Source organism: Pan paniscus, chromosome 1 (genome assembly GCF_029289425.2).
Source record: "Pan paniscus chromosome 1, NHGRI_mPanPan1-v2.0_pri, whole genome shotgun sequence".
NCBI lineage: Eukaryota > Metazoa > Chordata > Mammalia > Primates > Hominidae > Pan > Pan paniscus.
The window spans coordinates 184,012,449-184,034,155 of record NC_073249.2 but is presented as its reverse complement, the minus strand read 5'-3'; the positions used below and the strand labels follow the sequence as shown (position 1 = coordinate 184,034,155).

The 21,707-nt window shown below is 47.1% G+C and overlaps 2 protein-coding genes across 3 annotated transcripts in view; both read left to right on the top strand.

Annotated features, from left to right (window-relative positions):
• C1H1orf50 (chromosome 1 C1orf50 homolog) overlaps window positions 1-13,877 on the top strand; it is a 25,255-nt gene extending 11,378 nt beyond the window's left edge. The window contains exon 6 of one of the 2 annotated variants that reach the window (XM_057299182.1): window positions 13,859-13,877. The gene's annotated coding sequence lies outside the window, so the exon portion shown is untranslated. Of the gene's footprint in view, window positions 1-3,037; window positions 3,373-13,858 lie in introns of those variants that run through there. The other variant, XM_055094470.1, reaches the window with a different exon arrangement.
• Window positions 3,501-21,707, top strand: TMEM269 (transmembrane protein 269). Its single transcript, XM_008965366.6, has 6 exons — window positions 3,501-6,460; window positions 10,844-10,982; window positions 13,859-13,956; window positions 14,655-14,798; window positions 15,467-15,667; window positions 19,153-21,707. Exons 1-6 carry the CDS (start codon window positions 6,433-6,435, stop codon window positions 19,278-19,280), a joined length of 738 nt encoding a protein of 245 aa, XP_008963614.1. The 5' UTR covers window positions 3,501-6,432; the 3' UTR covers window positions 19,281-21,707.

The window sequence follows — 21,707 nt, the reverse complement described above, 5'->3', positions numbered from 1 at the left end:
GCAGTCCTGGCAATGAGGAGGGGTGGAGTGAGATATGTCCTGGCTAGAAAATCCTTGTGTTTAAAAGCTAGGAGATAGTTGAAGACGGGGAGGAAAAAACATTCCAGACAAAAAATAACATGGAAGGGACATTGACCAGAATTGACACGACATTTGGGGAATCGCAGCCAGTTAAACAGGAGAATATGGACTGGGGACTATGAGAGAAGAACTAATGGAAGGATTTGGGGAGGCTGGTAATATTGGCAGCAGAGGTTGGGTAGAGGGAAGACAGGAGCTTCCATCCCTAATCAAGGCAAGGGATGATGGGAGTCTGAATTAAGCAGTAGTAGAATGAGAGGGCCTGTATTTCACCAATTACAAGGTGTACTTCCCCCCCCCCCCCACATTTTGGTGTCTGTCAAACTTGGACACTTCTAAAAGTCAGTGGCATGTCACAGTTTAAGTGGCATTTTTTCTTTCTTAGAGCTACATAAAAGAATCATAACAAGCTGGGCGCAGTGGCTCACGCCTGTAATCCCAGCACTTTGGGTGGCTGAGGCGGGCGGATCACGAGGTCAGGAGATCGAGACCATTCTGGCTAACATAGTGAAATCCTGTCTCTACTAAAAATACAAAAAATTAGCCGGGCGTGGTGGCGGGCGCCTGTAATCCCAGCTACTCGGGAGGCTGAGGCAGGAGAATGGCATGAACCTGGGAGGCGAAGCTTGCAGTGAGCCGAGATTGCGCCACTGCACTCCAACTTGGGCAACAGAGCAAGACTCCATCTCAAAAAAAAAAAAGAATCATAACATAGCATCTTACATTTGATGAAGCATGGCACATTGAAAGTACAATCGATTGCCATCTTGTTAATAAAATGTCAGAGGGATTAGAGGAAAGACTCTTAGATGATGCTTGAATTTCTGGCTTGAGTGTCTGCATTGAATAGTGGGGATCCCCTCAACAAAATTTTCAGGAGGAGGAGGATATCCCTGTTATTTTCCAGAATAATCAGTGATACTCTGTGATATTGATAATCTACCTTGTTGGCCCTTACCAAGTTACTGGGTGTGAGTAACAGCTGACTGTAGCTCCCTTTCTCCACCCTACTGCTCTGGAAGGAGGAAAGGAGAGCTGGCTTGTATCTTACTTTCTCAAGTTATCAGTCCACAAACATGAAGAGTATTAGTGTTACAGATACAAAGATGATAACTACTGTCTTATGAGCCTTTATTCTGCTAAGTGTATCCATTATCTCTTTTAATCTTCACATAACCCACCATCAATGAGGTATATAGTATTCTTATGTTACAGAGCAGGAATATCTCAGAGATTCTGAAACTGGCCCGTGGTTATACAGATGGGAAGTGGTAGAGGTCAGATTCAGACACAGTCCTGTTTGAGTCTGACCATAACCTTAATCCTGTTTGGGCCAATTAAGACAGTTGTAAAAGATCTCAGTATAGAGCTATAAAGAAGTTAAATCACAAAAGTGATAAAGTAAGTTTTTTTGTTTGTTTGTTTGTTTTTTTGAGACAGTCTCACTGTGTTACTCAGGCTGGAGAGCAGTAGCTCAGTCATAGCCCACTGCAGCCTTGAACTCCTGGGCTCAAGCAATCCTCCTGCCTTAACCTCCCAAGTAGCCAGGACTACAGGTATACACCAACATGTCCAGCTAATTAAACATTTTTTTTTTGTAGAGATGAAGACTCACCATGTTGCCCAGGCTAGTCCCAAATTCCTGGCTTCAAGCAGAATAAGATGTTTATTTGAGATACTATTGGAGTAGTTCACTTGAGCATTTAGTGATAGGTATGTAGAGGATGTATATCAAGGTATAGAGAAGTAACTTATTTAAGGTCATACAACTTATAAACAACTGAGCCCATATCTCTCGCATTAAAGCCTGGATATAGAACCCCCATCAGAAGATAGGGTTCATTCGTTCCTTTAAGGAGCTGGAGCTTGGGAGGAAGGAGCTACAATGTGCCTGGAAAAATTTCATTTCTGTAGTCTTAAACAGCATTTGATTCAGTGGAGCAGTCTGTACTTGAAAGCGTTTTTCTTCATTTTGATTTGTAATATTATCATCTACTGCTTTTCTCTACTTCACTGACTGTACCTTTTCTGTGTCCTGCTCCTCCTCTTCCTGACATCTACATTCTGAGGCCAAGTCTATGGCCCCCTCCTCTTTATCTCTGCTAAGTGGTCTAATCCATTCCCCAGGCTTTAAATGCTGTCCACGCGCTGCTGACTCGCATACATATCTCCAGCCCTCATCAGTCCCCAAGTTTCATGCACACTTGTTTGTCCAACAGCCTTATTTGATATCTCTACTTGACTTGTAGTCATTACAAATTTAACGTGTCCAAATCTAAACTCTTGAGTTCATCCCCAAAACCTGTTTCACCACCAGGCCTCTCTCTTTCCATCAGCACCTGTCTCACACTGTTGTGGCAGCCACAACAAGAATGACCTAAGTCATTCTTGATTTCTCTTGTTCTCCCCATACCAGTCAGCAAGTCCCAGCTCTGCCTTCAAAATGTATCCCAAATGTGACTGCTTCTCTTCACCTCACCCCTTTCCCCCTTAGTCCAAGCCACCAACATGTTCAGCCTGGACAATGCAGTAATCTCCTAACTTGCCTCCCTGCTTCCACAGAGCCTGTCAGCAGCATCTTTTAAAACTACAAGGCCAGGCACGGTGGCTCACGCCTGTAATCCCAGCACTTTGGGAGGGTGAAGTGGGCGGATCACGAGGTCAGGAGATCGAGACCATCCTGGCTAACATAGTGAAACCCCATCTCTACTAAAAATACAAAAAATTAGCTGGGCGTGGTGGCGGGTGCCTGTAGTCCCAGCTACTCGGGAGGCTGAGGGAGGAGAATGGCGTGAACCCGGGAGGCGGAGCTTACAGCGAGCGGAGATCACGCCACTGCACTCCAGCCTGGGCGACAGAGCGAGACTCCATCTCAAAACAAACAAACAAACAAACTACAAGCCAGATCACAACACTTCTGTTAAAAACATCCCAGAATTTCTCATTTCTTCCCTAGATTCTGTGTGATCTGCCACTCTCAGGACTCAGCATGTTCCTGCTTTGCTGACCTTGCTGTTCTTCCCACACACCAAGCTCATTGCTGCTCATTTACATTTGCTGTCTCATCTGCTTGGAGCATTGCCTCCAAGGTCTTTGCAGGTTTGTGTCTTCTCATCCTTTAGGTCCCTGCTGAAATACCACTTCCCTGATTACCCTATCAGAAATACCAACCCTTCTCACATTAAAGTGGTTCTGATTCTGCTTTGTTTTCCACAGCATTTAGCACAACCAGAAATGATTTATGTTTTGCTTCTGTTTATAAGTTCTCTGATTATAAGTTCTGTGAGGACAGAGACTGTCTTTGTCTTGTTTACTGCTGTCTCGAGCATCTAAAATAGTGCCTGGCACATGATAAATACTCTTAATAATGAATAAGTGGGCCAGGCGTGGTAGCTCATGCCTGTAATCCCAGCACTTTGGGAGGCCAAGGCAGGCAGATCACTTGAGGTCAGGAGTTCAAGACCAGCCTGGCCACCATGGTGAAACCCCCATCTCTACTAAAAATATAAAAATCAGTTGAGTGTGGTGGCGGGCACCTGTAATCCCAGCTACTCAGGGGGCTGAGGCCTGAGAATTGCTTGAACCTGGGAGGCGGAGGTTGCAGTGAGCCGAGATTGTGCCACTGCACTGCAGCCTGGGCGACAGAGTGAGACTCCACTTCAAAAAAAAAAAAAGAATAAATCAATGGATGGACATCTGCAGCTCTGCACCTATATCCTGTGAAGGATCCAAGTCAATGCAGTTAATAGAAATATAATGTGAGCCACATATGTGATCTAAATTTTTCCAGTAGCTACATCAAAAAGTAAAAAGTGAAATTAACTTTAAGAATACATTTTATCACCAGGTGCAGTGGCTCATGCCTATAATCTCAGCACTTTGGGACTCTGAGGCAGGAGGATCGCTTGAGCCTAAGAGTTCAAGACCAGCCTGGCCAACATAGGGAGATCTCATCTCTACAAAAAATACAAACGTTAGCCAGGCATGGTGGCATGTGCCTGTGGTCCCAGCTACTTGGGAGGCTGAGGTAGGAGGATTGCTTGAGCCCGGGAGGTCCAGGCTGCTTTGAGCCATGATCATGTCACTGCATTCCAGCATGGGTGACAGAGTGAGACCCTGTCTCAAAAAAATAAATACATACATACATTTTATCTAACCCAACATATCCAAAGTATTAGCATTTCAACAAATTACTAAAAGAAATTATTTTACATTCTTTTTTAAACTAAGCATTCAAACTTTGGTATGTATTTTATACTTACAGCACGTCTCAATTCAGACTAGCCACCTTCCAAGTGCTCAGTAGCCACATGTGGCTGCTGGCTACCATATTAGCACAAGTGTAAGTAGCCTAACTTACTGTTCCTGTTCTGTACTTCCTGTGAGATCCAGAATGAGGGAAGCTAGAAACTTCTGTTAGGGGGGGTATCTTTCTCAACCTCCCTGCTTCCTTCCCCTCTCCTGAAGGAAACTTTGGGGATGTCCAGGCTAATAGATGTATGATCATATCCTTAGATTAATAATGCTAATAATTGAGCTTCTACTCTCTGCCAAGCATATAATCTCATTTAATTCTGACAACAATCCCATTTTACAGATTAGGAAACAGTTTCAGAAAAAGTAACTTGTTCACGTTTACACATCTGGTAAGTGTTAACGCTGGAATGTAAACTTGGTTTAAAGGTAAGCTGGTATAATCATTATGCTACAATTTTTAATTTGCCACTCTTTTTTTTTTTTTTTTGGAGATGGAGTCTAGCTTTGTCGCCCAGGCTGGAGTGCAGTGGTGCAATCTCGGCTCACTGCAGCCTCCGCCTCCCAGGTTCAAGCATTCTCCTGCCTCAGCCTCCCGAGGAGCTGCATCTACAGGCAAGCACTGCCACACCCGGCCAATTTTTTTTTTTGTATTTTTAGTAAAGACAGGGTTTCACCATGTTGGCTAGGATGGTCTTGATCTCCTGACCTCGTGATCTGCCTGCCTCGGCCTCCCAAAGTGCTGGGATTACAGGTGTGAGCTACCGTGCCTGGCTAATTTGCCACTTTAATGGGCCACATGGCAGGGAGCAATGAAGAGAAACACGTGGATGGTCAAAGGAAGCTGGCCTGACTCAGGCTGGGGCGTGTAGCAAACCTTTTGTTGCCTCCGCCCGGTTTCTCACACACCCTAGGTCTGACTTTGGTATCACTGTTTTCAGGTCTCAGCTCCACTAATTATTAATGGTGTGTTCTTCAGTAGAATCAGCTGTCTGATCCCCTACTTCCTCTTCTGTAGGATGGGAATGCTAACACTAACCTCAGGGTAGCTGAGAAGTTCCAGTGACATGATGAGAATGTCTGTACAACATGTAGCCCAGTACTTGCTGTGTGGTGTTCTCAGAACATGCTTGGTCTTAAACTCCTCTTTCCCGGGCTGGCTGCAAGGAGAGGCAAAGTGTCACTTGACCTCCTAGCTCCCTTGCCCTTTTATATTCTCCTGTGGGGTCCTCACAGTGATCCCTGCTCCAGTGTCGCTTCCGGTGGACTGGTGAGGATGGGGCACTATCTGAGAACCCGTGCCTGAAATCCTTACCCAATACCAAAAAGTTTCTTTCTGTAGCACTTTGTCAGCCCAGCTGCCAAAGATAGTCACCTCTGAGATGCTCTTATCCCCTCCCTCTCGCTGCTCTCACCCGTGGGAGTCCATCTCACATGGGCTCCTGAGGGGGCTCCTTCTTCCCATCCCATCTGTTGCTCACCTGCCTCCTGCCCTGCGGGATTGCAGATCCTTCCTCCACAATGCCTGCCAGGTTAGTCTTCCTGAAACAACCTGACCATGTCACCTTCCTACTGAAAAACTTTTCTTCAGGAATTGAATCCAAATTCCTTAGCTTGTTATTCATCCAAATAGTATTCCTATGTGCCTATGCCCTTCCTATAGGCACAGCGAACAGTAGCGAAGCAAACGTACAAGCAGCCCTCCCCGCGTGGAGCTTACCTCTAGGGGCCCAGGAGAGGCTGGGCCCAGCATCCCGGCACAGCCTCGCCTCCCCTCCCCAGCGCATTTCCCGCCCCACTCCGGGCCCACGCGCCTGGGCCGCCGTCTCCACCATGAAGCCTTCCCAGCCTGGCCCAGGTAGAGGAGACGTCCCCTTCCCTGGGACTCCTCCATTCCCCACCGCCCCCACTACAAGACCTGGGCTCCCCTGGAAACTGAGGCCCTTTCTCCCCGACTACAGACCCGCAACCCCTCCCCTGCTCTGAGGATTGTGAGCTAAGAGCTAGGGTGGGAGCGAGAGGCGCTCCTCGCTAGGGCTGGCCCCCTCCACCGCACAGGAAACGGGGCAGGAGGGCGGACCCCCATCTCATGTAGGAATGCCTTGTCCCCAGGGTGAGCCCTCAGGTGAGCCTCCGCGGCCGCGTGGAAGGGGCGAGAAGCGCGCTGCCCGGGTGCTGTCGGCGACCAGCCCGGCTCCATCTTCCCGATGCGGTCGCGGCTGAAGCCGGGCCTGGGCATTCTTGGGACAGCCAGAGTGGGCCAGGGGACCACGTCCCATCCCCAGAGGCCGGCCCTCCGTCGGAGGGTTTCCAGCCTCCAGGAAAGGAGCGGGGGCTGGGAGGGGAGGGGGTCTGTAACTGGCATGAGCGGCGTCGTCGCCGTTCCTGTGCCACGCGTGTCGCCGGCTGGAGAGCTCCGCCTGGATGGTTTCACTCCGCGGAGGCGCCGCCCCGCCACTCAGTTAGAAACCTCAGAGCCATATTCAACTCTCCCCTCCTCTGCAGCCCCACTGCCACAGCCCTGCTTTTCTCCTCCTCACGTCCACCCTCCTCGCCCCCACCCCCGTCTCCTGGCCGGTTTCCTTTTCTGCAGTTTGCTGCCTCCAAGCCGCCCTGCGCTCCCTGCCCGTGTCTGACAAAGACTCCGCTCCCTTACTGAACACCACAGTGCCCGCCACGGGCTGCCACTCAAGGTCACATCCGCACGACCACCCCCTGCAGCCTACCTGCCAGTGTCATCTCTGGTCACCCCTCTCTCCCAGGATCCATCTCCTCATCGTGCTTCCGCACCTGCGGTTCATTCCCTGGGCCAAGAATGTCCCTCCTAATTCTTTGTTCATCCTTAGAGACCCTGATAAATGTCACCACAGGAGTGGAACCTTCCCCTGCCCCACCCCAGACTTAGTCTCTCCACAACAGCTGGCACATCCCCTTGTCCAACATTACACTTGTCCCTACACACAGCTGCCTCCTCTACCAGACTCTGAGCTGCTGGAGTGTGCGGCCTGGCTCTTGTTCTCCTCATCCCCCACCCCACACACAAGGCCTGGCACAGAGCAGCCATTGGCAATAAATAAACAGCATTTTAAAAAATGAGTAAGTGGAAGACCATAAGAACTGGGTAGTTGCTGGGTATGCGGAAGGGGCTGGACTGTTGAGCGTTCATCTGAGGCTTCTTGGAGGCCACACTGGGCAGGGTTAGATGGAAGGTCAATAGATTTGGTGCAGCGAGAGGACCTCAGGGAAGCACCAGAGTGACCTGTGATGTTAATTTAACAAACACAGAACAACTTCTATTGTCAGGCCTCATACTGGGTACAGGGACCTCTGCCAGCACTCAAATTGCATTCCCTGTAGGAAAGCCAGTGTAGGCGGTGCCCAAACAGAGTGCCAAGTGTCACATGGTAAGCACAGGAAGACAAGACCATACAGATGAGGGGCACCTAACGTGCTCAGGGGGGATGTCAGAGGGGCTTCCCAAAGAGGAGCACCACCCAACCCAAGTCCAAAGGGAGGTCCTGAGAAGGGTGGGGAGGACTGAGAGGAAGCTGGGAGAGCTGAGCAGGGCTGGCATACCAAACGCAGGAGTTGGACTCCATCCTGAGGGCATTCAAGAAGCTGGGGAGTGACCAGATCACCTGCAGTCTCGTGCTGTGCCAAGCCTCAGCCGTCGCCCCTCCTGGGAGCCTTCTCACCCCGTGGCAGGCTGAGCCCCTTTTCGGTGCTCCATTAGTAGCCCGGTCGCCTCTTTTCTGTGCAGGGTTAGGTACTGTGGCTAAACTGTGTCCTTTGGTCTTAATCTTCTCTGTGTCCCAAGCACCAGGCACCACATCTTGCCCCTGGCCAAACATTTGCTGAATGAGTGGGTGGTTCCTTATTTCTGTTGTCCTCTACAGCCCTTACTCTCAATTCCACATCCTTTCACACCTGGGACCTGTGCATTCTGCTGCAAACAGCATTTAACTGGGAAAGAGGAGACTCAAATCCTGGCTCCACCATTTACTGGACAAGTCACATAACTCTCCTGAAACCTCAGTTTCCCCATCTGTAAGATAAGGTACCACTATGAATAGGGTCTAAGTCTCTACATGTATGCAAGAGACTCATTTCCTTGGATAGGTTGTAAACTCTGTGATGGTAGGGACCAAGGTTTCTACCAGCACCCAGCTCAGGCACAGCATATAACCAATACAATGTTCAGTCCTCTTGGTTGGTAGACAGCAGAGCACAGGGGAAAGAACACTTAAGGCAAAATTGTAACTTTTGTTCTGCCACTTCTGGTGTGACCTTGAGCTAGGTTCTTCCCATCTCTGAGTCTTCCTTGCTTTACCTGGAAAGTAGGGATAAGAACCCTTGCCTGACAGAGCTCACAGGGCCAATGGAAATCCTAAATGTGAAAGTGGTTTGTGAATGGAGGAGATAATGAAAGAGATAATATAGTAGACAATTGACCATTAATTAAAAATTAACCAGTGTGAAGTAGCACAGAGGCAGCAGCAATGCTTGACAGGTGGTAGACAGACCCTGGGCACCTGCTAACTGGCTCTGAGCAGCAGACAGTGGGATGTTTGATCTTGCTGGGGTCAGCCCAGAGACCCAGGAGAGACCACTACAGCGGGTTCATGGGGAGGGAGTATGCAGCAAGTCCTTTGTCCCCTTCCCTTCCCAGATTTCCCTGGCTTGCATTGCTTCTTGTCTTAGGTTTGGAGGGGCTCTGGCATACGAACGTCTTAGGAATCCCAATGGCTCTGGCCATGTAGCTACTGATCACCTTTGGTGAGTGAGGCTGGCCCATGGAGGCAGTGAGCCCAGCAGTGCTGCCCTGATAAACTCTAGTCCCAAACTCCAAGTCAGCCCTCCCAGCTGCTGGCATGTTGGTGGCAGGTTTATGAGAAAAGACCATGGTTTGTCTCAGCTCTTGTCCAGACCAGATGGGCCTGGGGCTGAACAGAGGGGCTGGATGGAGGCAGAGCTGGAGGTGAGATTAATCCTCACATCTGAAATGGGTGAGGATTAAATGAGAAAACAGATCTGGGAACACCTTGAAACTTGTTTATTTCACTCAAGTGCAGGATCTATTTGTGGCTGGTACATTTGCCCCAACCAGCGGGGCTTCTCAGTTTTGGGGAGGAATGGGGCTCTTTCTCCAAGAGACTCAGTTTCTCAAGCAGATTGAGTGTAAGGTGTACAAATGTGGTCTTAGAGTGAAAACAGAGACAAGACAGGCTGTGAAGATGGGCGGGGCCAGCCAATTCCCTGTTGTGGGAGAGACTGGGAGAGACTGGGAGAGACTGGGAGCACTGTGGGGCCTGGGCTGGACGGTCCCCCACACACAGGGAGGCTGCTGCTGCCTCGCAGGCCTGGCCATTGAGCTCGTTCACTGCCACATCCCACACACCTCCTCCTGCTGAAATCTATGCCCGCAGCGAAGAAACAGCAGATTTAGAATCAAACAGATGGGATTTGGTTCTACTTACTGTGTGACTTTGAGCAAGTATCTTCCTCTCTTTTAACCGTAGTTTCCTCATTCATAAAATAGGGGAGAGTTCTAGCACCATCTCCTGAGGTTGTCAGGATCTGAGAAACAGACATGGGGATGGGAACATGGCGAAAAGATCTTTGTGAACTATTCAGTGTTGTACACTTTTTTTTTAGACAGAGTCTCGCTCTGTCACCCAGGCTGGAGTGCGGTGGTGTGATCTTGGCTCACTGCAACCTCTGCCTCCTAAGGTTCAAGCGATTCTCCTGCCTCAGCCTCCTGAGTAGCTGGGATTACAGGTGTGCACCGCCACACCCGGCTAATTTTTGTATTTTTAGTAGAGACAGGGTTTCAACATGTTGGCTAGGCTGGTCTTGAACTCCTGGCCTCAGATGATCCACTTGCCTCAGCCTCCCAAAGTGCTGGGATTACAGGCATGAGCCACCGTGTCCGGCTACACATTCATTTTTAATCTGCCGTCTCTTTCCTCGTGGGAAGTAGGCCTGCTGTTCTGACTGGGGCCTGTCAGAACCAGGACCTTGAGGCACCTCGGCTGCAGCCCTGTGCTTCAGAAGGAGTGAACTTGGACTGTGGGACAACAGGGCTTCCTGGCACTACTTCTCTCTCAAGTCAACCCTTCGTCAGTGACAAGGGCCCCCCTCTCAGATGGGAGAAGGGCCCCATACCCCCTGCATTCTGGGCCATGGGGCTTCAGGAGAGTCAGCATATGGACTGGAGGGATGTCTGCGCTGTGGGGCAAAGGTGCAGTCAGAGAGGGAGTGGAAACTATGCTTGTGTTGGTTCACCCACTCTGCTGTTGAGCTTTCCCAAGACGCTGGATCCTCAGCACCTTTGTCTTCACCTCCTGAGTCTCTTTCATCTACCTCCTGTCTCCCTTAGTCCAGCCAGTGAAACAGAATGTAGGGAGGGTGCCATTCCAGGATGAGATCTAGTGGAACAGGTCCCTGGGAGCCTCTTCTGGGACTCCTTAACCTTGGGAACCCTTCGCCCCTCTCTCTTGGGCCCCAGGTAAGGGTACCAGTTTCTTCCTGAGCCATGACCAGAGCCATTCCCAGATAAATGAGGTTTCCTGGAAGGATGTTACCAGTGCCTTATCTCTGGCCAACATGGTGCTGGGGCTCTTCTCCATCATCTTCAGCTTCAGCAGGTAGGTCTGGGGCCCAGCAAGCTCTTAGCCAAGAGCTGGAGCCAGTGGCATGCAGGAAGGAGAGGGAGAGTTTAGACAGCAGGCACTGAGGCATAGGAATCCACAGTGTACCCAGCGTAAGTGCAGTGGCTTAGGAGTCAAGAGGCCAAGATCCCATACTCAACGGTACCAGTTCATTCCAGCTATGGCAGTCTAGAATGGTTTTTGTGAGAAAGTCAATAGATTCTGTTCTGGTGGCCCTTATGCAATCTTTGGGTAGGCCACAGTTCATATTTTCTAATTCTTAGATCATACGACCTGGCAGAATATTTGAAATTAGCACTGTTCTGGGAGGTCCGAGGCATTATATGTTCCCCCAAAATGTTGTAAGCAAATTCTATTTCTGTAAGTTGAATCCCATTTCAATGTTTTTGGGATGTCAGTCCTTTAAAGATAAATCCTTTATGATGCAGGTAACATCTCCTAATCTACTTGATTGTCTATAACCATCAGTAAGTGATGGTTTTGTTTCTCTTTGGATTTGTTTCTCATCCACAAAATAAGATGACTTTACTTGATGATGTTTAAGCCCCCTTCCAGCTGGAAATTTTTGTGATTCTCTAAGTCTTGGTTTTTGGAGTATAATAAAGTAGGGCACACCTACAGCAGAAAATTTCTTTTTTAAAGAAACTTTTTTTTTTTTTTTAAGAGATGAGGTCTCATTATATTGCCCAGGCTGGTCTCAAACACCTGGGCTCAAGTGATCCACCTGCCTAGGCCTCCCAAAGTGCTGGGATTACAAACGTGAGCCACTGTGCCCAGCCCAGAAAATTTATATCTTCTTAGTACAGCCTAATTTTCTAGGAGTGTTGCCATGATGGTGCCCTGAGTATTTTTATTTAACTTCAGTCCCCTTTAGATACATAGGACTAGGTCTAAACAAAGGAAATGCTGTGGTAGTTTGGAGACAGCTGAGGTCTAGGTCAGGCCCTTTGCTTCTTCTGGGTTGCCTAAGCATTGCAATCAGGGTGCAGACTTGAGAATGGGCCTCTCAGGGCAGGTTTGCTTGGAGCTGTGGTGGCAGCTTTTAGAGGGACCTGAGAGCAGGTGCTGGATGGAGGCACAGAATCAAGAATGTGGGGTATGAAAGAGCTCATGGAAATCATTTAAAGCATCAAAATACATGAGACAAAAACTAATAGAACTGCAAGGACAAATTGATGAGTCTACTATCAAGGTTGGAGATTTCCACCCCCCTCTATCAGAAACTGACAGATCCAACAGGCAGAAAATCAGCAAACACATAGTTGAAGTCAGCAACACTATTGGTCACCTGGATAAAATGGACATCTATAGAGTACTTCATCCAACCATGCAGAGTACACATTCTTCTCAAACTCACTTGGACAGATCACATTCTGGGCCATAAAACATACCTTAACAAATTCTAAAAAAGTATACTCTCAGACAACATGGAAATGAACTAGAAGTCAATAACAGAAAGATAGCTGAAAAATCCTGAAATATATGGAGATTAAACAACACACTTCTAAATGACACATGGATAAAAGAAGAAGTCTCACGAAACATTGAAAATGTTTTGAACTAAAAAAAATGAAAACATGATTTATCAAAACTTATAGGATGCAGGGAAAGCAGTGCTTTGCTTTGAGGGAAATTTATTGCATTGAATGCATATAGTCAAGAAAAGAAAGATTTAAAATCCATAATTTAAGCTTTAACCTTAGGAAACTAGAAAAAGTAAAGCAAACTAAATCCAAAGTAAGCACAAAAAGTAAAAAGTAAAAATCAGGCCGGGCGCAGTGGCTCATGCCTGTAGTTCCAGCACTTTGGGAAGCTGAGGCCGGCGGATCACTTGAGATGAGGAGTTCGAGACCAGCCTGGCCAACATGGTGAAACACCATCTCTACTAAAAATACAAAAATTAGCCGGATGTGGTGGCAAATGCCTGTAATCCCAGCTACCTAGGAGGCTGAGGCAAGAGAATCACTTGAACCAGGGAGGCGGAGGTTGCAGTGAGTGGAGATCGTGCCACTGCACTCCAGCCTGGGCAACAGAGGGACTCCATCTCAAAAAAATAAAATAAAAATTAGAGTGGCAATCAGAGAAATTGAAAACAAGAAATTAATAGAGAAAAATGGATGAAACCAAAAGCTGATTCTTTGAGAAGATCAATAAAATCAGTAAACCTCTAGCCAGGCTAACCAAGTTAAAAAGAAGACAAGACAGAAATTACCAATATCAGAAATGAAACAAGGGCCATTACTACTGATTCCACAGATATTAAAAGGATAATAAAGGAATGCTATGAACACCTCTACGCCCACAAATTTGATATCGTAGCTGAAAATAATCAATCCCTTAAAAGACATAAGTTACCAAAACTCACACAAGGAGAAACAGGTCATCTGAATAGGTTTGTATCTATTAAACAAATCATTTAGCACACACTCCTCATTTTACAGATGGGGGAACAGGCCTAGAGATGGGGTAGTGATTTACCTAAGAATTCATAGGGAGATGGTGGCAGAGGCTGGGCTAGAACCTAGGTCCCCTGTGCCATCAAAAATGCCTGGAAGTTAGAGTTGGAAGGGATCTTAGTGATGTTCTAGGGGGTTTGGGGCACCCCTTTAAGACTGTAGATTGAGTTTGTGAGGGATGTAGGCATGTGCGTGTGCATGTGTGGTGCGAAAAGCAGCATATATCAGAAGGGATGTGAGTGTGGGGGACATGAAGAGGTGTGTATGTGTGCAAGTGTGGGAGGTGTGTGGGAAGTATATTAGTGTATACTAATATACTAATGGGGGGCAGGGGAGAGTCTCCAGTGGAAACTGCGAAAGTGCTTCCCTGTTTGGGCTTGCTGGCCTGCACTTTAGGAAACGCCACTATGCCTCCTGGATGCTCCTGGTCAGCTTCCTGTTAGACATGGCAGTCAGGGCAATGACCAGCCACATCAACATCTGCTCCAAATTGGGTGAGTTCAGGCCCCAGGCCCCTAATCCTTGCCCCCAGTAGCATCCATCTGGGGTCACCCCTTCATCCATCCTCTAACATCCCGCAGGCCTTCATCAGGCATCCACCCCTGTTCACACCTCCCTGAGAGCAGCAGCAGCAGCAGCCCTGGAGCAGGAGTTCAGGAGCCCCGCGGTCCAGCTCCAGCTCCTCTGCTGGCTCACTTACTGACCTTTGGGCAGTCCTTGTCCTGGCTTTCAGTTTTCTCATCTGCCCTGCTTCCCTGTTCTGGGCCCATCCAGGTATTGGAGTGGAAGTGGGTAGGGGTGGGGTGAGAGGAAGTTGGCAGAGAGGAGATGAAAATTAAACTAGCAGAGCAGCTGGTTTAAAATACAGTAAAATGCTTCCATGTAAGATTTAGCTTGAAAAAAGTCCCACAGCTTATCAGTTTGTATCTGATTGTAGTCCAAGCCTTGCATGTTAAGGGATGGGAAAACTAAGATCTGAGGGGGAAATACTTGCTCAAGGCCACCGGCCAGTGCAAGGCAGAGCCAGGAGGAGATCCCGATCTTTGATCTGAAGACTGCCCCAGGGGAGCAGCTGTTGCTTTCTGGGACCTCAGGACCCCTCTTGTCACTACCCCAGCTCCCCTACTAGATGGGGGCTAAGGTGCAAGACGTGGGAGTATAAGTTCTTCTAACCTTGGGCCCTCTGGGGCAGGAGCCGAGCTGAATGACTTTGCCGTCTTCACCACCTTCGGCTTGGCCTCCGCTCTGCTCCTAGGCGTGGATGGACTTCTGAGTGGGATCCTGGCCATCATCTACATGTCAGCTGCTTCTTTCCACTTGTGCTTTTATTCACCTGGTGAGTGGAACCAAGGTTGCCTTAGAACAGAGGGCAGGGGAGCACAGAACGAGGGGCTGTCGGGTGCCAGAAGCCTGGGGTGCAGTTACTGACTCCTTTTTTGGAGCTCCTCTTCCTTCCTCCTTGCATGCCCCATGCCCCATGCCCACTGAAGGCTGCAGGGGGCATTGGCAGAGCCCTGGGCTGGGAGGCAAGGGCCTTCATTTCTTGGAGCAGCTGTGCCTCTTTCTCAATGCATGACCTGTGACCTTTGGATGGAGCACATTGATTCTTGGACTAGAACTGGAGGTTGTATTCCAGTTCCTTAAAACAGATGGAGAAACCATGCTCCAGTGAGGGAAATTGTCTTGCCTAAGGTCACAAAGTGAGGGACAGCAGATACAGCACAGGGCTTAGACTAGCAGGTCTCAAAGGACCCTTTCAGCAGAGACTTCCTAGGAGCCAGGGCACACCCTGGTCCTAGCTGGCTGCCTGCTTTCCCTTGGAAAACCAATGTAAAACCCATGCATCATCTTTGTGAATAAATGATTTTCAGCCTGCCACTGCCTTTGGGTTTAAGGGAATATTGTATCCTGGGTAGGGGAATACCCAAAGAGAGAGGGGCTTGCTTCATTTTGGTATCTTTAGAGCAGGGGGAAGCAGCTAATCTCCAGCGTTCTTCCTGGCAGGAGTCCCCTCCACATACAAGGGTCTACCCTGCTCCTATGCTTCCTGCATCTTGGCTTCCACCTCCCTTCTGACCAAAGGCAACAGGTTCATCCTCTGCTGCATGGCCTCACTCATGATTCTCTTCATGACGGACCAGAGCTACTATCCATATGACAAAATCCTGGAGTCTGAGAACTGGAAAAAATTGGTTTATATAGGAGGTGAGTGAAAATGTCACTATGGCCAGTTTGTTATCACTGTTGCTTATTGCCACTGTACCTCACCCCAGCATTTTTCTATGTCCCTTATTCTGCTTTATTTTTCCCCATAGAACTGATAATCATCTGACATATTTACTAGTTTTCTTATTGTCTATAAACACTAAACCTACCCCCAATAGAGGACTCTCTTTTATTCATGCTATTAATATAATCCCCAGTGCCTAGAAGTGTGTCAGTCACATCGTAGGTGCTCAGTATATACTTGCTAAATGTTAATAAGTTCAATAGAGATTTAGGAAGCACCCACCGTGTGCCAGGTACTGGAAATCAAATTGGTAAACTAGGCAAACAGTCCCTGCCTCTGAATCTAGAGGCTGATCACAGGGGAGACAGAGATCAAACAAATAATGGCAGAAATATCTAGAAACATATAGTTTCACTGTATGTATTATGTAAGTGCAGGGTGCTCTGAGAGAGTGTCAGAGGGTGACCTACTTCAGGCTGGCATGATCTGAAGGGAAGGAAAGGATCCTTAAGCAGGTGTCTTTTAAGTGAGACCTACAAGAGGAGTGGCCAGGTGGGGATGGGGAGGTTCAGGAGGTTCAGGCAGAGGAACAGTATGTTGTGATGGCTTTGAGGCCACAGGGGCTGGACACATTAGTGGAGCAATGTGGCTGAAACTTGCTGAGACAGCCAGTGACACAGACTGAGGCCATGAGGTGAGCAGACCTGGCAGGATTTGGGATTTGATACCAAAGGCAAATGAGGAGCCTCTAAAGGGATTTATGCAGGGAAGTGGTATGGCTGGAGCAGCAGTTTTCAATAATCACTTTGACTGCAATGTGGAGAACAGATTGTAGGTCTGAGAATGCAAGGAGGAAAACAAACTTTTTGTTCAGATGAGAGGTGATGGTGGCAGTGGAGAGAAAGAGAAGTGAATGGATTTGAGATAAATGTTGGAAATAGAATTGACATTGAGGAAGGAGGAGGAGACATGGATGACTCTTAGGGTTGGGTTTGAAGTAACTGAGCACTGGGCTCCAGGCCCTGAGTTCCTGGTCACACTGGGGCCTTGCAGAGGTCTCCCTAGAGCTTCCCCTGATTTAGGGCTTCCTTCAAGGAATATCAGTTTTTCTTCTCTTAAAATGTGCTCCTGTAAACAAGACAAACATCTATGGGGATCCAGAGTTCCTTCCATTATTCCCATGTGAGTCCCATCTAGTTTATAGGGTCTTCGGTTTCATCCTGACCTTTCCCTTAAGGTTTATACCTTTTGTAACATTAGCACCAACAGCCCTTTCAAAGCTCCAGGAGCTGGCTCCTCCTATGCCTTAGGTGGCAGAGGCAGAATGGTGGTGAGAAGCTTCTGGGTTTGGAAGCTTCTCAGGAAGACCTGAGCCCAAGCTCTAACTCTAGCACATATTAGTTGAACTTGGGCTAATACCTCACTGTTTTGAGCTCAATTTTATCCATCTGTAAAACGAAGCCACTAATCCCTACTTTGCAGGATTTCTGAGATTAAATGAAATAATAAATATAAATCCTCTGGCACAGATGTGTCCATTTCTAGCCTCGCCCTTCTCCTCCACCTCCCCTTCTCCTATCTCATAACAGTAGTATTGCTTAGTGTTCTTCGCTCCTGTAGATACTACTGATCCCCCTCTTCTCAAAATAAACCACATACTTGGCCTCAGCCTTCCTCAGATTGTCCTGCTGTGTGAGTAAGGGAGGAAACTGCACCTTACAGATTTTGACAACAGTTAATACCAGAGCCCTACTGGGTAGATTTCAAAATGGCTTCTGTGGACATTCCTCTTATTTGGAGTGCAGCCAGTCGCCTTCTTAGACTGAGGTCCCTTCTACCCCACAGAGCTTCGTACGTCTGAGAACTGGCCTGTGACCAGCACTCTGAAACCTTATATGATATACTTTTTTTTTTTTTTACAGGGAGTAGCCCAAAATCATACATATATGGTAGAGAGGGGTCTCACTCTTTTGTCCAGGCTGATCTCAAATTCATGGATTCAAGCAATCCTCCTGCCTTGGCCTTCCAAAGTACTGTGATTACAGGCAGGAGCCAACGCGCCAGCCATGTACTTTCCAAGACAACTCTGGTTTTCAGTATTGTCTTTTTGCCTCAACAGATCAATGACTATTCTTGAAATACAGTATTCCAAAATGCCCATGCATATCCTTAACTGCTTATTACTCCTAGAAGTGGTCTTCTATCAGATCATATGTTCTGATTTCTCTTACAGGATACATGGTGATCATTCCCATGGAAATACCATTGGCTCATACTCTCTTTGTCCTCTTTTTGAGCTCCCTGAGGCAGTGTGTCTAGTTTTTAAGAGTCAAGCAGAAGTGGGTTTGAATCAGGACCTCGTACGGGTTACTTCTGTTTCTTCTTATGAAAAACAGACTTAGTTCTAAACCACGGGATTATTGTGAAGTGTAAATGAAAAAAATGTACACATCTAGCAGAATGTCTAGTGCAAAATAGATATTCCACAAACGTGAGTGCTCTTTTGCCTTTTGGTGGCAAATCTGAGATGCAAATTGTGTTGGGAGTCCCCAAGACCACCCCTGAGAAGACTCACAGGACTCAGCTTGTTGTACTCATGGCTAAGATTGATTTCAGCAAAAGGATGTAAAGCAAAATCAGCAAAGGGAAAAGGTGCATGGGAAAAAGTTCAGGGGAAACCAGGTGCAAGCTTCAGAGAGTCCTCTCCCAGTAGAGTCACACGAGATGCACTTAATTCCTCAGCACTGAATTGTGATAATACAATAAAGTGTTGGCTACCAGGGAAACTGATGAGAGACTCAGTGCCCAAGTTTTACTGGGGGATGGTCATGTCAGCACCCTGTGCCTACCATGTACCAAAATTCCAGACTCCCAGAAGGAAACCAGGTGTTACCACCGTGCTTATATGGACAATCTAGGAACAGTGAGACACTCTTATCAGTTGGGGAAAGTTTTATGTTGGTCTAGGGAACTGTTTACTATTCAAGTTTCCAGCCATCAGCCAAGGGCCAGCCTTGCAAGAAGGCCTTTCTGAGGATAGCAGTCTCAGGCCTGCACGTAAACTCTTTTCTGCATACATATCATACTGCATTGGTCATTATCACATGTTAAATTTAAAACAATGAGGAAGATTTTTTTTTCCTAACAAGGGTTTTTGGTTTTTGTCTTGTTTTGTTTTGTTTTCCCTAACAAAGGCAATTCAGATTTATTATTGGCTGGAACTTCTGATGTGAATTTGACACAATGGAACCTGAGACTGCATTGGGCTATACTTCTCTAGTTACTTACCTATCTCTATTAAACTGAACTTGAAGACAGGGCTCCTGTCTCTTTCTGTTTGTTTCTTAGGCACTGTGGGTGAAAAGTAAAGAATGGGAGGGTGGGGACGGGAGAGTAGAGGGTAGAAAGCATAGAAGACAGCTTCCTAGAAATTGAGTGTCTGCACTTTTTGTTCTTCCAGGTGTCATCATGCTGTTTTTCTCCCCATTGTCTCTGTCTGCTTTTTACTGCCTGATGTGGTCGCTCTCGTACATCTTCTTTCCAGATGCTCTGTGGGGCAAGGCAGCCTGTCTTTCGCCACAGCACTGAGGAAGCTAAGCAGCTCTACCAGCTCCTGCCGGCCTCTGTGGGGTTTGTGTCAGCATATTGGGTCAAGCCTGCACTAAAGCTTTGTATGTACCTGTGTTGCCATATACTAGATATATGGTATGTCTGTTGCCATGAAGTTAGAAACCCAAAGCAGGGTCAGTGACCTTCACTTCTTTCTCTTTATTCAGGGTTCTGACTCCCTTGCGGACAATACTTGTTTATGTCATGTAGAGCAGAATATCCCCCCGCCTCAAGCTCAATGTGGGCTGGGTTTGGGTTCCAGCTCCATTACCAGCCGGGTGACTGTGTGCTACTAAGGTCCATCCCTTGGAAAGGAGTGAGAGCCTTCAGAACTGGTATTGGCCTCAGCCTCAGCCCTGCCTGGTGGGGCTTCCTGAAGCATTTCTTACTCTTGCAGACTCTGGCTCTGAGAGTAGAGCCAATCACAGGACTCTCTTGTTGCCTAGTTTGAATGTGTGTAGGATTTTGTAACTTCAACATTCTGTATTTTTTTTTTTTTTTTGAGAAGGAGTCTCGCTCTTTCACCCAGGCTGGAGTGCAGCGGCGCGATCTCGGCTCACTGCAGGCTCCGCCCCGCGGGATTCACGCCATTCTCCTGCCTCAGCCTCCCGCGTAGCTGGGACTACAGGCTCCCGCCACCTCGCCCGGCTAATTTTTTGTATTTTTAGTAGAGACGGGGGTTTCACCGTGTTAGCCAGGATGATCTCGATCTCCTGACCTCGTGATCCGCCCGCCTCGGCCTCCCAAAGTGCTGGGATTACAAGCGTGAGCCACCGCGCCCGGCCTACATTCTGTATTTTAATAGTTCAAAGCTGCTGCCTTTTGCTTTGTTTAGCAGTTAGATATACTGGTGACACAGGGCATCATCTGGCTTGCAGGATCTCGTGTGGATTTTCTTTCCTACGCTGGAAACTACTAAACTCTAGCTATTCAGATGCCACTTCATATTCTAAAATCCAAATCAAATAGAAATAAACAGTACTGTATGGCAAAGGTGTACCTCACCGAGAACTCAGGTCCACTGAGCCCCCAGCGTAGATAGACATTCCACCTCCCAGATGGTGGAAAAAAGGATTGATGGCTGGTTCTGCTCCACCCTCAGAGACTGTGCCAGAACACCTTCTACCCTGGATATAACTTTTTTAAGTTTCCAGAACAATGTATGTGGTAAATATACATCTATTCTCAAATTAGATGTTTAAAAATAAAAACCCAAAGTAAGATTTGACTGTAACAGAATAGACAGTGCCTTCCTGTTAAATCATTCATATGTTCCTAGTTAGATGGATTTGCCTGTGTCCCAGGACTTTATATCTCCATCAGTTTAAGTTTTGTATTTTTGCTATCTGCCATAGTGCCTGACACTCAGAAATGTTCCCTTTGTATATGCATTGATTTAGTTGTGGATTCTAGTAAGTTACATACAAGGTTTCTATAATGTGGTAAGAATTTTACAAATATACACGGGCTTAGACATTTCAATACAATGTCCTTCAATGCTGTACATCCATTTCAATGTGATGCTCCCCTTAATCAAAGCATTTTAGGAACTCCAATCTGAAAATGGTCTTCACATAAATTCTTAAGGACCAAGCAGCTGGAACAACACCACCACCATCAAAAGCGAAAAACAGGTTTTATTATGAACTAAATTTTTTCCAAAAACCTAACATTTGAGATTAGCCAATCATGTCGTATTCTTAAATCAAATTAGGTATCATATTTGGACTCAAATGCTTTGTGGCTGTTTCTAAAATTTGAAACTATGTTGAAAGGAAAAAGATGCAATTCTGAAAGAGAATTTCCATGTCCATTTTAAGTGACAGCAGCAGAGATAAATATACAGACCCCCAGGAGGACAGCTTTGAAAAGTAAAATGCCCATTTGGATGTGTAAATTATCGCTTGATTGTAACAGCAATAATTCATACTTAATTGCCTCCAGTTTTTTTTGTAGGTTAATGACACTAGGATAGTTATAGGTCAGCTGACAGCCGGTTAACAGAGGGATCTATGCTTCCTTGCACCTCTCTGAGAGTATGGTTATACTTCTATATGGGCTTGAGGGTCTCAGATACTAAGGCTACTCATTCAATGCCTTCACTTCCTCGGACAGTGGTTTTCTAAAATAGAATGTCTCTTCTTGGGCTTCCTCTTAGGAACAAGGGAGAAGGCCAAGACTTTAAAATCTGCACTTCTCAAATGCATACATGAAGCCAGTGGGGTTTAGGCAGTTCTCTTTGTCCTAAACTTGAGAGAGAGTGTAGATTTCCCTCCTGGTCAACTTCTAGTCCCTTCTTCCTAACCTGAAGTCCTACTTCTGTGTCTGATAAGCAGAATCAAGTGACTGAGAATTCTGCTACTCTTTTAGCCCTGTGACCTTGAATAAAACGTTTAATCTCTCTAA

Coding starts and splice junctions, on each gene's coding strand:
- TMEM269 (XM_008965366.6), top strand. CDS start 6,433: ATGCCTTGTCCCCAGGGTGAGCCCTCAG. Junction 14,799..15,466: donor CTTGTGCTTTTATTCACCTG/GTGAGTGGAACC, acceptor TCTTCCTGGCAG/GAGTCCCCTCCACATACAAG. Junction 15,668..19,152: donor AAAATTGGTTTATATAGGAG/GTGAGTGAAAAT, acceptor TTGTTCTTCCAG/GTGTCATCATGCTGTTTTTC.